The 13,878-nt window shown below is 38.0% G+C and overlaps 1 protein-coding gene across 1 annotated transcript; it reads left to right on the forward strand.

Moving 5' to 3' along the window:
• The first annotated feature begins 470 nt into the window (after positions 1–470).
• On the forward strand, positions 471–2,422 carry LOC139733087 (adenosine receptor A1-like). Its single transcript, XM_071643929.1, has 2 exons — positions 471–660; positions 1,488–2,422. Exons 1-2 carry the CDS (start codon positions 471–473, stop codon positions 2,420–2,422), a joined length of 1,125 nt encoding a protein of 374 aa, XP_071500030.1.
• Positions 2,423–13,878: the final 11,456 nt, after the last annotated feature.

Below are 13,878 nucleotides of genomic sequence, written 5' to 3' on the forward strand. Positions count from 1 at the left end.
GATGTTAGTAAGTGTAAATGCGGCTCATGTGTATTCCTTGACAACCCTTTCCCCCTAATAGAAAACGAAACCCAAGCTCTCTTTTTCTGAGAAATATGACTACGGATTTCTCTGACTCTACTCTATATCATTGTCTATAAGTTGTCTGAGTTAGATCAGGAGTGTCTCTCTTCCATGCACCTCCCTGGTTAGATAACAACATCGATCAGAGCTATTTGCCGATGAAAGAAAAAGATTCAAAGAGCGAAAAAATGCAAAGTACACAGTCTGTAAATTATTGTTGATTTTTTTTTCATGTCTTAATGTAATTAGGTGAACATGATATCTTTTACAAGTTTTACAACTTACGACTTATTTACCACGTAACGTACTGATTGCCATCATTTGACTTTCGACCGCAGGTATGACACATAATGCTTAGCCAGGATCATTATGTTTATCACGATTATCATAGTGATACCTCCACGAGCATGGCTCTTCAACTTTCAAACACCAGCCAGCTACCAATCGGCCATGAAGCGGCTGATGACGAGTCCGTTGTCACCCCACCCAACTACGCCTTCTTCACCTTTTCCTTCGTGCTCATGCTCGTCATCGTGATTGGTAACAGCCTGACAATCTTCATCTTTTGGACCACGCCCAAGCTCTTCAACCAAACAGGTACTTGGAGATGTCCACTACCGCTTGTGGTAGTATCCTGGTTTCGTTGACAGTAGTAGTTCTTTATTCAGAAGCTTCTGTATTCCAAAGGTTCGTTAATCCGAACATGAAATAATTTTCGTTATTCCGAAAAAATAAGGTTAGTTATTCCAAAAGTTCGTTATTCCGAAACGAACAAACTCTCTTTGCCTAGATGTTCACTAATCCGAAAATGAAAAACTGTTCTTTAATCCGAACATTTGGGAAACACTTATGGCATTGTTTCAAGGGTTCGTTAATCCAATAATGAAATAAAGTTCACTATTCTGAAGCTTCTATAATCCAAGAATAAAGCAAGGTTCGTTATTCCGAAAATTCGTTAATCCAAAAAAGAAATAATGTACGTCTTTCCGGAGTTTCGATGTTCCGAAAGAATTAAATGAAATTCATTATTCCGATGGTTTTCTAAAACAAAAATGAAATCAGGTTCGTTATTCTGAAACACACCAATTCCCTGTGCCTAAATATTCCCGAATCTGCAAATGAAAAAGGGTTCTTTACTCCGAACTATTTGTTGCATTATTTCAAAGGTTCGTTGATCCGAAAATGGAATACACTTCGGTAAAGTAATATAAGGTTCGTAAGTCCAAAGTATGCACCTTCTATTAATTTTCGAATTAACAAACCTTGTGCCATTTTCGGATTAACGAACCTTCAGAATAACGAGCATCACCAAAACATATTTGGTGAAATTCAAAATTACGCATAAATTTAATTGTTCTGTGAGTTGCTTATGCTATGATATCTGCTTTGTTTCTATTTGTTTTACTTTGTTTTGTTTTTGACAGCACTCTGCTTGATAAATCTGGCCATAGCTGACTTCATGACGGGTATCACATTTGCTCCTTTCGGGCTGCCTTGTGCTCTACGAGGCGAATGTCTCGTTCGATCCAGTCGAGCCGCGTGTCTCACGGTCGTCATCCTTTCGTACTCCTACGTGGGCGTGTCCGGCTGCACCCTCATCATCGTCAGTATCGATCGATATCTGAAGCTGAGTCGACCACTCCGCTACCACGCCATCTTCACCAAGAGGAGAACGATTACCAGTTTGGTCCTCGTGTGGATAGTGGTGTTTACCGCCACTTCATCCTTCATAATGTACAATCCACACATCATAACATACGACGTTGATTACTATCACTGCGGATTGCAGCCAACTCACGAAGATGCACTTGCGTACACGTACTTCATAGACTTTGCTTTCTTTGTGTGTCCAGTGTGTGTAATGACTGTTTGTAGTCTGAGAATTGCTATTATCGCTCATCGGGCACGATGCCAGATTCGGAGCCAGGAGGCGGTCATGGATGCGCGTAATCCGGCGAACGGAATCCATTCGCGTCGTCCCGTCACAACGGACATGCGCGTCGCCGTTCGCATTTTTGTCGTCGTTTTCGTCTTCATCGTGTGCTTTATGCCTTACTGTACAGAGCTGGTGTACGCGAGAAGGACTTCGAAGACATTTCCCAGCAAAATATCCCTAGCAGCACTGACAATGGTTGAAATGAATAGTGCTATGAATCCCATTATCTACGTCACCACCTATGCTACATTTCGACGAGCCCTGGCCAGGAAACTGACGAAAGTCTGCGGACGTTCCACAAGATCTAACTCCCTGATTTGGACGGTGACGAGTTTGCCACCACGTGACCGTTCTCAGAGTCGACAGAATGCGGACGCTGTGATCTCCCCGTCGACACACTCTGAGAATCTGAAATCAGTATGAATTCTCTTCTAATGAATTCGTACGTGATGACATAAACTCATTTTGCCTGGTTTGAGGGTGTACTATATAGACACGGAAGCAATATTTCTTCGTGTGATCTGCTGGTGACGTTCGTATCTACATGTCCTGGCAGAGCAGCACATTGTAGTGAAAGAGACTCTCTCCTTCGCCTTAATTAGTATAGCCTCATCTGTGGCTTGCAGAATATGATTCATGTATCACCTAAATGGACAATTTTCATCCTTCGGAGTTACACGGAATTATATATGGGTTTCATATGAACGCACTGTGTAAAGCTACTTACAGTATAGGCCAGGGCTGACTTGGGCTTGATGATAAGTTTTTAGATTCATTTAGTCAACTTTATAATGTTGTTCGTTAACTGACTATGTCCTTTTCGAGTCCTTGATATTCGGACAATTCTTTGCACATGAATTTAGCACCTAGTAAAAGCTTAAGTGAATTCCAGATACAACTGGTCCCTTTTCATGCAAAGCGATGGTTCAATGCAGGAATAGTCTTATTACAGATGAGACCCATATGCGCTCAGAAAAATTAGCATTTTTATTTTATCTCTAAAGTTCTGTTACGCATTCAAATGTCGTAAAGAATTTTCAAATCTTTATCTCAAGTTGATGATAGGTCTTTTTAAAGGGGAAGGCTAGTAACTGATCAGTGGGAATCAGTGGAAATGCTGGGAGATGATTGTTCCAATCCTTGTGGGATTCATTCAAGAGTTCATTGTATATCTATTGTTGTGTGAAAATGATTTGCTTCAGAACGGTCTCATATTCAAGTAATGTGCAGATTAATGCTCCGTCACTGACCAGGGACGCTAACCTGGAAGCATTAAACTGCACATTACTTGAATATGAGACCATTCTAAAGCAAATCATTTTCACACAACAATAGATATACAATGAACTCTTGAATGAATCCCAAGGATTGGAACAATCATCTCCCAGCATACCCACTTATTCCCACTGATCAGTTACTAGCCTTCCCCTTTAAAGTTATTTCCACTTGGATCATCCATTGTGTTATCTTTGTGATGTGTCATGAGAACTTGATTTCTCATTAACTTCTCATAAACATTATTTTCTTACACAAACTAAAGTATTCAGAGTCTTTATCAAAACTAACCAAGGCACATTCACAAGCGGACCTGATCATGAGCTCTTGAAATCCGCAAAGGGAAAAACACCCATAACCATTATCAAGACCGTGTATCATCACATTATTAATAACAAAAACTTACTTATACTCGTAGATGCATCTTCTCTACCACGTCTACAGCATTTTTAGTAAGTGAAAAAAACATGTAAAGGTAAATGTCAAATTTTCGTATTAAAATATAGATCAAAATGAAATACACCATGTCACATTGCTCTCAAAAATGTTGTAAAGCTTAAATGATGAACCAGGGGTCTGTTGCCAAAAACTTTTTAGCTTAGAAAAACTCATGTTGATTTTTTAACAGAGTTTTCCTGTGTAAAATCAATGGGGGAATCGCACTAACCTGGGTTTTCAGTTCTTACCAGAATTGTTCACATTTTATGCAACAGGTCCTAGATATTTCTCATTTTGGCTAATACGGGTGGCATCTTGCAAAGTTCTTTCAAAGTATACAAGTCTTCTTTAAGAACCTATTGTCCAACTTTTAAAATATCAAAATTGTCATGCAGCTCATTCAGATGCAGGGAGTACTGTGAGTAATACTTACGTTCCTGAAGAGTATAGAGTAGTATGCGGATGTACTCTAATGTGTCAATTCCATGTACAAGCGGAAAGGATCATTGTGTCATTTCAGTCATTTCGTTCCTTTGTGATATATCTCCTGAATCATCATGATAGATTCTGTTTAGGTCCACAATATTAGGATCATAATGTTTTATTGCAACTTCTTGTGTGTGGTTTGTTCGTTTTCTTCTGGTCTCTTCATGTTGTTGTTGTTGTGTGTCTTGTTTTTGTTTCGGTAAATAAAGACAGACATTAGCATACCAGAAAGTAATAAACAGAACGCAAAGTCATGAGACGTTGGTCATTTCTTGGTCAGGGATGACAAATTGACAAAGTGGCCTACCTTTCGCAAAAATAGGTGCAGGCCAGTTTAAATTGGTGGGGGGCTTGGTTTCCCCGTCGCTTCTGCGTAGTCACACACTCCTCAAGCGATATGTTTAATTTCTGCGCTTAGTTAGCAAGCTGCGGATCAAAGTCATCTTTGGCTGAACTCAAGAGCCGGCACGCTCCGGAATGATTGATTTTATGCAAGACAAATGGCTGTTGTGCATGCCAAGTAGGCATATGTCAAGATTATCAGTACTCTTCACTGGCACTCCTGGAAGTGGAAAGACGGAGGAGGGGGTGGGGCTATTGGGGCTGGTGGCGCAGAGATCGGATGTACAGGGAGAGTTGGGATGGCATAATGATGGGAAGGCAGACGACGGATTGTTTGGGAGAGATAGAGCAGTGAGGGGGAAGAGTTAGTAGTTGGAGGGAAAGAGAGAAGCATAGGGGTTCCGTAATGAAGAAATGTTTGTTGTGCAGAAGCTCGGGTTGGAGTTGAAGGAAGGAGATGGAGCTAGCATTTGGACAAGAAGTAGGAGTTGAGAGGTTGGTCAGAATGTGCAGTGTTGATATGAGTTAACGGTGCGGCGATTATAAAGAGAGGGAGAGATACAATGTAAATTGAAGGAGGAGATGGCGTGAAGGAGAAATGTGAGGTGTTTGAAGAACATTTGTTTCAATGGGAATGGGATCAGGGTCGTATGCAGCAAAGGACAACCGTTCAGTTGCCTCTTAGATATTTTAGAGTATGCCATTTTGTGGTACAATTAATGACTACACAAAGTGAATATTAAAAGATTGTATGAAGGTTATAAACATAATACCATTATGTTACGATTTAGGTAAAGAAAAGTGAAATTTTACGAATTTAGATATAAGGGCATAGGAGTACTTTTGCCTCCCCTCCCCCGTGTCCGGATGTGTTTGGTCTTGGATGAGATAAAGTGCAAGTGGTGGAGACTGGATACAAGGAGAGTGTGACGATGTGCAGATGTGTAAGGATTGGTGTATATAGATGGAAATGTAAATCCTGTGTCACGTGATAGCCGCCAGCGTCGGATTCATCAATGTACAAGAGCAGCTGTAAACACACACATGCACACACACACACACACACACACACACACACACACACACACGCACAAGCACATTAAATATATAAATATATACATATATATATATATATATATATATATATATATATATACATATATATATATATACATATATATATATATATATATATATATATATATATATTATACAATACATATTCATATACTTATATATGCGTGAGTGGATAACATTACAAGTTTCCCATTGATATGCTAAAAATCATGTAACAAAATGATTTTCTCCACATTATTGTAAACTTTTCTGAAGGAAAAGGGCTGTACATGCATCCTCAAAACTCGATTCTCATTGCAGTTTAAACGTACAAACGGAAAGGGAAATTTTAGAGTGATGACATAATCGCTTCATCTAATGTGTATACATTGCTGCGACGGATATTCAACTCTTTCATAAATGCATGTGAAACCCCATGACTTTCTTATTCTATGATCGATTTACATGGTGAGTCTACCATTCTATTTCTTTGATTTCACTTAAAACGTTGAAGTTAATCAATTTGAACTTAAAGATGGAGTGTCATTTCGCTGAACGCTTTTAAGCCAGGCCCGTTAAATGGCCTGCTAATGTAAATAAATGATCGACACTTCATATGGTCAGTTCACCGACTCTAATGGCGACATACTAAAAGTGACGGGTGATTAATGTTCCACAGCTCCTCCGAGTTACGCGTTCGCCAAATTTAAGTGGTGGTTGACACGCTAACCCATTACGACATGAGGGTGTACGATTTTGTGGTTACAAACATTTCTTTCTTTTTTTTTCCAACATTGTGTCACCAACTTCATATTCGTTAAATTGATATTGCAGCACAGGCTCGTTCTGGTTTTCATCGTAATTTATGAAAAAGTTTAGCAAAACTATAGTGGAATATATCCCCCATTGCAAGTGAAGTCATCTCATCCACGAGAACTGAAACATAGAATCTTGTCTATTATCTTCGTGATTATATACATATCTATCTCTATCTATCTATCTATCTATCTATCTATCTATCTATCTATCTATATCTATCTATCTAGCTAGCTAGCTATCATAATTATAAATTTGTATGTGTGTGTACATGTGTGTGTTTGTGTGTGTGTGTGGGGGGGGGGGGATTGTGTTCCTTACTGTTAACGGTTAACCATGAAAACCGTATTTTGCGCCGAGCGAGAGAGAGGGAGAGAGTATTCGAACCAATGCCAACCCTCCAGTACTTGAATACTCAACGGCACACACACACTCACACACACACACACACACACACACACACACACACACACAAACACACACTTACTTAACCCACACTCAATCAGAAGCACATGGAAACAAACACACATTAGACATTACATAAAATACAAACTTGTGACGATAGTGTATATAAATGTGACAAGATAATATCACAACACTATACTGTACCTCTCCTTTTTCTACTTCGTGTATGACGGCAAAGAGACCGTTGACATAGGACAAGATTGATGTCAGTTTTTACGACAAAAGGAAATTGGATTTTTTGGGGGAGGGGGCGGAGGGGGATTGATGCATATCCGCGTCATTGGATTGATGGAAAACATTCAAACTCCTTGATTAATTTTCCAATATTTTTGAGCTATTTTCAGAGGAAACGTTATAAACGACGCGAAGACATGTCGAGAGTTTGATTGCATAGCTATGCACGCTATTTTTTTTTCTTCATGGGCCTTTATGTGCTCTCATGTTCTTTTAAAAATGAATAAATGCATCTTTTACTTGTGTATGTGATCCATGGCTGCTGTATGACATTAAATCAAAAAGATAAGTTAAATTGTCTCCAGTCGTGTTCTTGAACTGACGGAGGTACAAAATTAATGACTCCGTCGCCTCCGAGGGCTGCAAAGCGCAAAGTAACTTTTCATACACAACCTCATGTATAAGACGTCACAGCATAATAATCAAAATTGATCCAATTACATTGAGAATGTAACTCACTCAAACGCCTTGCCCGACAAGATGATGCACTCTTTGGGACAACATTGCTAGAGCCACAAAGTCCATCGTCGGGATGGGATAAAAATTCGGGTAAGTATCCATTTCTCTCATCCATGGATGCCTGACGTGTCAAGTCTAGGAATCGGTTGTCTGATCTATGATTTACACTCCTACAATCTCAGCCATGCGGAAATTCTTTACGATTTGTTTACAAGACTGTTCGGCCCGAAGTTTTGCCCCTTTGCAAAATTCGGCGCGATTTATCTGACGGCAACACTGTTATCGTGCGTGACCTTACCCTTTTTGTAAATATGATACGAGTGTGATTGGAGCAGATATGGATATTGTTATCACGACTTGATTGCCTGAGCAAGGTATAGAGTCGCGTCAAACTGATCGGCGGGCTAAACTCGGCAGGCTTGACAGAGTTTTGCTGCACTCTATAGTTGCAAGATGCCAGCAAAACAGTCAGTCAAAATGGAAGGAATTCATTCGCACTGGCCTCCCTTTGATTGAAATTTTACGTCATTGACATTTTTCCAGTTATCACAACCTCCTGTGGATATCGCGTAGCGTCATATTTTGAACTGATTTGCCAACAGGTCAGAAGTCGTAACCCCGAAATGTTTTGATTGCCTTTAGCTCGTCGGGACAGATGTGCGGTATATCTCGGTCTGAAAAGCTCTATCTATCCATGAATGCTGATTGCAGAATCACCTTCTTTCTTTCTTTTTTTAATGATGTAAGGAGTGACTTTTTGAAAAGCTAGGAACATTGCTGATGGTGTACATTTGGTGAGTATATTATTATTTATTGATTGATTTTCTCCATAAAATCTCAATCTGGGTTTAAAAAGATGAAGCCAGCCTGAAAGCTGAAGTTGAGTAGATGTGTTTGTCATCTTTCAGCTCAGTAACAGGTAATCTTTTTCCGGCAATTTAAAACTATGTGACTATCTGATGGCTTTTATGAGCAAGTGCATAATATGTTGGATGTGTATGTGCGTGTGTGTATGTGCTTGTTACGTTGAATTTTGTTTGAATAGGCCTATACCTCAGAAACAAGTGTAGTTATTGGCAATTGATACATGCGAAATGACAATCATACTCATCAATAGTTGAATACCAATTATTTTCACTGTTTATATCATTACTGAAATAGGTAATGATGATTTACTGAAGACATGCATGGTACAAAAGAAAACGCCTCCACAGGTTAAAGGGATAGTATAGTTTTGGTTGAGACCTAATTTCAGGTTTCTAACATTTTTTGGTGCGATAACGAGAAACCTCTCATGAAATAATAATGAAAGAGCATGTAATTCCATGAGGAATTAAACGTTTATTTGATGAAACTTGGTTTTGAAACGGCTGAGATACCCATAACAGAGCGATTCTAACAAGTGTGGGACCCACCTTTTATCACGATTGCTTTATTTTACTTTGTTTTTGGGTATTTCAGTCATTCCAAACTCGATTTTCATCAAATAAACTTTGAATTCCTCATAAAAGGGTATGCTCTGTACTATTTCACAAGTGTTTTCTTGGCATCTCGCAAAAAAGTTAAAAACCCAATTCTCATCTCCACCAATACTGTACCATCCCTTTAAAGTTACATCTTATGAAGGCGCAGTGAAACACGAGCAGCATGGAATTCTATAACCATGTAAAATTCCGTCAGTAGACTATAAGTGTCTTAAAGGCACCTGAAAATACCCCCCTTGAATTGGTCACGTGACTGAAATGCGCTGTATACAAAACACTTGAATGATATGTGAAATATTACAGAATTAATTTGTTTCGAAGGTAGTTATGTTTTCTCCTTGTGATACCGAGTATTGTGTTCAGGATGTTGACAGCTAAATGCTTTCATATCCCTCTTGGCGTAGAGAGATTTCGTGATTTATACAAATATACATATTGGTCGTTTTCGTACAAAGCAATAAAGAATTCAAGCGCAAGTGATGCCAGATGTATAAAAACAGACCAAGACGGTCTTTTCGATAATATTGTGTGCGTGATATGACCAAGAGATTTTAAATGACAATGCGAAAAATTAGTTAAATTTTTATCTGTTTGTTCAATGTTGATCAAGCTTTCGCCGCTCCATTGTATTTTTTGTCTGAATTTCATTCAAACTGGTTTTTCTCTTTGCAATAATTTTGCACGTAGTCTATGAAACTCATGTATAACTGATTTCCGTATAAAGAACAGTGACTGCTTGAACATAACTCTCGACCTCTGTTCAAGGGATAACCTCAAATTTTGATGTGACCACTAAACGATAGTCTTTGTAAGCTATCAAGTAGATGAACACAGTCAAACAATCTAATCACACAAACCCTCTCACAACCTCTCTGACCTACTTTGACGAAAGGTCGAGCTATTATTCACCACCCCACCCCAAACAATCCAATTCGTTCAAGTTCCTTGCACCTTCTTGTTGTTATTTGAGGGGGTATAGCAATTATAGTGAACTCTGTACCCCTTTATGATTTTGATATACGAAGCACCACTACCATGCTTGAATTCGAAGTTCATATCAATTAGCGCTCGCCACCAGAAATAAATGAGTTTTACAGACGTCAATGTCGAAGTTAAATATTTCGATAATTAGCTGATTTAACAGAAGAGATTGGCATCATGTGCGTATACTTTTGAGCAACTTTGCAATAACCATGTCATATACAGATTACTACTAACATAATGAACCGTATTCAATCACGACTGAGATAACAATGTATATATTATGTTCTATCATATTTTCCTTACTTTCGCCTGCTTCGTTACCACGTGATATTTGAAATGTTACAATGTTTATGATTAATTCAGTTACCGCAAACGTAGTACCTCGCAATGATATATTTATCAAATTATCTTGATATTGGGTCTATATATATATATATAATCTTTTTACATGGTAATGAAGATTTTCTCATTTCATATCGTTAAAAAATTATAACATTATTCTGTTCTTATTTTGAATGATCAGATAAAGGAAAAATTGAAATGGAAAATTCAGCTATATGGTTGTAAGAAATGATGGTCCTTGTAACATGATTAGATCAACACAAATCTATTCACAGTTTTTAATGTCATCATTATCGCAATATTTACAGTATGAATGCATATGCAAATATCTGTGTGTAATCATGATCGTTTTAGATTATGTCTAGTGTCTTTATGCACGAATCAGTGGTGCCTTCTATTTCAAAGTGTGTATACAAGGCTTTTTATATACGTCAGTCAGTGTCAGTATCGCGGGCAAGGTCAAATCATCATTTCAATGATATTTGAAAGTGTCCCTTGTGCACCATGCACGGTATTTAAACTGTAGATGAAGTTGTTGTCGTTGTTGTTGTTGTTGTTGTTGTTGTTGTTATGTATTTTCTTCCATTTTCCTTTGCCGGACCGACTCAACAAAAGAGATGATGAAATTATACGTCTGAAATCTTTATTCCCCTCCCCGACATAACGACCACTATCCTATACTGGAATGCAGATCACAAGTATACATTAGTGCGTTTTTCCTTTTTTTTATAGCTTTTTGGAAAGTTTCATAGCACAATTTCAATTGATGTAACTATATTGACGCCATATACTAAAGCTTTGTTTCTAAAATTGAAGATTTATGGCACAAAATACGGTATATATCTTTTAGAAATGATATAAAGAAATATCATAAGTTAATCAAAGAACTTTGCAATTGCAAAGGAAAAAAAAAAGGGAAAGGAACATTGGGGAGTACTCCCCCTAAAAAATATTGCTTACCGCCACGTCATTATCCTGACGTCAAGATGTTAAATTGAATTTAGTTAATAATCCCCCTGTCACAGTAGCCCTATACGCTAATGGGGTCAAATTCCGAAGTATTTGTCATCCATTCGAGATGGTAGTCTTTGTTTTCACTTATATTCTTCAGTTATTATAGCTACCGTATGAAAAAAAAAAACAAGATAAGACGCAAAACAATCTTCATCACTGACCTCTTCTCTACATCTTACCCCTGCATGTTCATAATGTCCTTCCTGATGTACCGCATTATACAGCACAGAACATTGTGAGAATTATGACTTTAGGGATATTATGAAGAGTCTCCTAAGGGTTATTTCTTAAACTTATGACACTGATTTATTATGAAGAAATGAGAGTGACTTAAAGGACATGGTGTGAATTACACGAAAAATGCGTACATATATCCAGGTACTATATACAAAGGTTTACATTTATATATTGGTCGGGAAAGCTCGATATACCGGTTCACTGGCTCTCACACTAGGTGTAGATATTTTCTCTGCCACTTATTCTAAAGCACAAATTTCAAGTACTTTGTACTCCGACAATCATCTTTATAAACAGCCCCTAAATTGGTTTATAGACTATACACAATATCTACTACGATATAGGGAGACACCTATTTAACTGTTCCAGAGTATCCTATTGAAGGGGTATTTCACCCAATATTGGCGTTTCAAGTTGTATCAAGTTGTACGTGCTTAAGTGGAATGGCGACATTACCATCACATTTTCACTCGCACCTGCCGATGATACATTGCTCTTTCCGCCAGCCCGTCGGTTGAATTGAAGGGTGAGCCGACGTACCGACTCGTGGCAGTCCATGCATTGCTGACAAGTTGAACTGTGGAAAAGGTCATACTTTTAGAGAGATGAAACCACACATCCCAAAATGTAAAAGGAAATTTTGTTCCATTTCTATATTTTCCATCGTTTTCATTAAGCAAATTTATCGTTTGGCTCTCAGATGATTTTCGTGCCCTGGAGTTTACGAAGTGCACGACTATTAAGTATGCTTGTTAAGAAAAAGTAGGGTAGTATATTATGGTTTTTAAAAAAAAGTAGTTTAATATGTATAGTTAGGCTGGTCTCTTCATACGGTGTCAAACGTGTCGCCGTTTTCATATTTCCCCTCTATATACACATCGCTTGCGCGCATGGTTATCTTCTTTCATGTCTTTCATGCTTTTAGAGATGAATACACGAATGAATAATCATCCTCCAACTCAGTGGTTGGTTGGAGCTGCTGAGCAGTTGCTTGATTCTAAAAGAAAATTAAGTTTGATGCTCCGATTCTTTTGAAACCATATAGAGAATCAGCAAAATTTTAAGATTTCATTATGTTAATTTATGAAACGTAAACTTTGACGATTTGAGACTCAGACTAATTTTAGATAATCACAAAATATTTCCTGAAATTAATTTTGACAGATCTTGTAATATGTGGAGACGCTTGTAGACTATCATATGGACTATCTAAAAATTTGGTTTCAGCAAAATTAGATGCAGTTTGTATGAAAATAGTCCTAGTTAGAGGCAAATGAAATTTATTAAAGTGACGTGTTGGGTATTCCCATGAGTATTGATGTCATTGATATGGTGCTGTGTTTATATGGGAACACAGGGGCGTCTCTCTTGTCAAAATCTGCTATGTTATGATTTGAGAACACAGGGACATCTCGCTTGTCAAAATCCTAACTTTTGTTGTAGCATTTTACATTGCCTCTTATGTTTTTTTTTTCTTTCGATGGTACAGGGAGCAAATATTTTAACTCTTCCTCCTGAATCATTCGGACACCTGTCTGTTTGACGAATGAATTTCCCCTCATATGTCTCAGAAAATATTATGTGTGTGCACGTCCAATCACCTACCGACGCTCCCTGGACCACCACCCCAAAACATTATTAAAGTTGTCTATAAAAATTTGCTAAACATATATTATGCCGTTTCATAGTTTGCCAAGCTTTATAGGAATGGAAGCCATAAAGCGTGTTGCCAAGAGTAACGGATGCTCAGAAGCGGACAAAGACACAACAGATTTACAATATCCTTCTGCTCCACCTACATTGATTGTATCGTTTGCAAGAGCGTAACTGTTCGCGGGAAAATAAATACAAATGAAAGGAAAAAAATCGGGCAAATATGACAACACAAAATATTACATTAAATTTTGATCAAATTTACATATCTAGGCGCTGAAATCGTTCTGTCAGTTTGCAAGGTTGCTCGCATACCTGCAAGCAAATAATTTAAAGTGTTCTTTTTTTAATAGTTTCTCTCATTCTCTGGGTATATTCCAGCGTCGTGTAGTGTTATATTATATATCCCGATACAAGCAGACGTGTGGTACAAGATCTTTCTTTGATTGACGTGCGGTGGAACATTAACAAACCACATACGGTGCAAGTAAAATTCTCGCTTATTTTTACATTGTCTGGATCATCATCATCACTCTTGGTCTGAATGTTTAGATTGACGGGGTGGATAATCTAATAAAGTGAAGGGATCAAATT

Source organism: Diadema antillarum, unplaced genomic scaffold, assembly GCF_040938485.1.
Source record: "Diadema antillarum isolate AM-2024a unplaced genomic scaffold, OU_Dant_1.0 seq00000460_RagTag, whole genome shotgun sequence".
Taxonomy (NCBI): Eukaryota; Metazoa; Echinodermata; class Echinoidea; order Diadematoida; family Diadematidae; genus Diadema; species Diadema antillarum.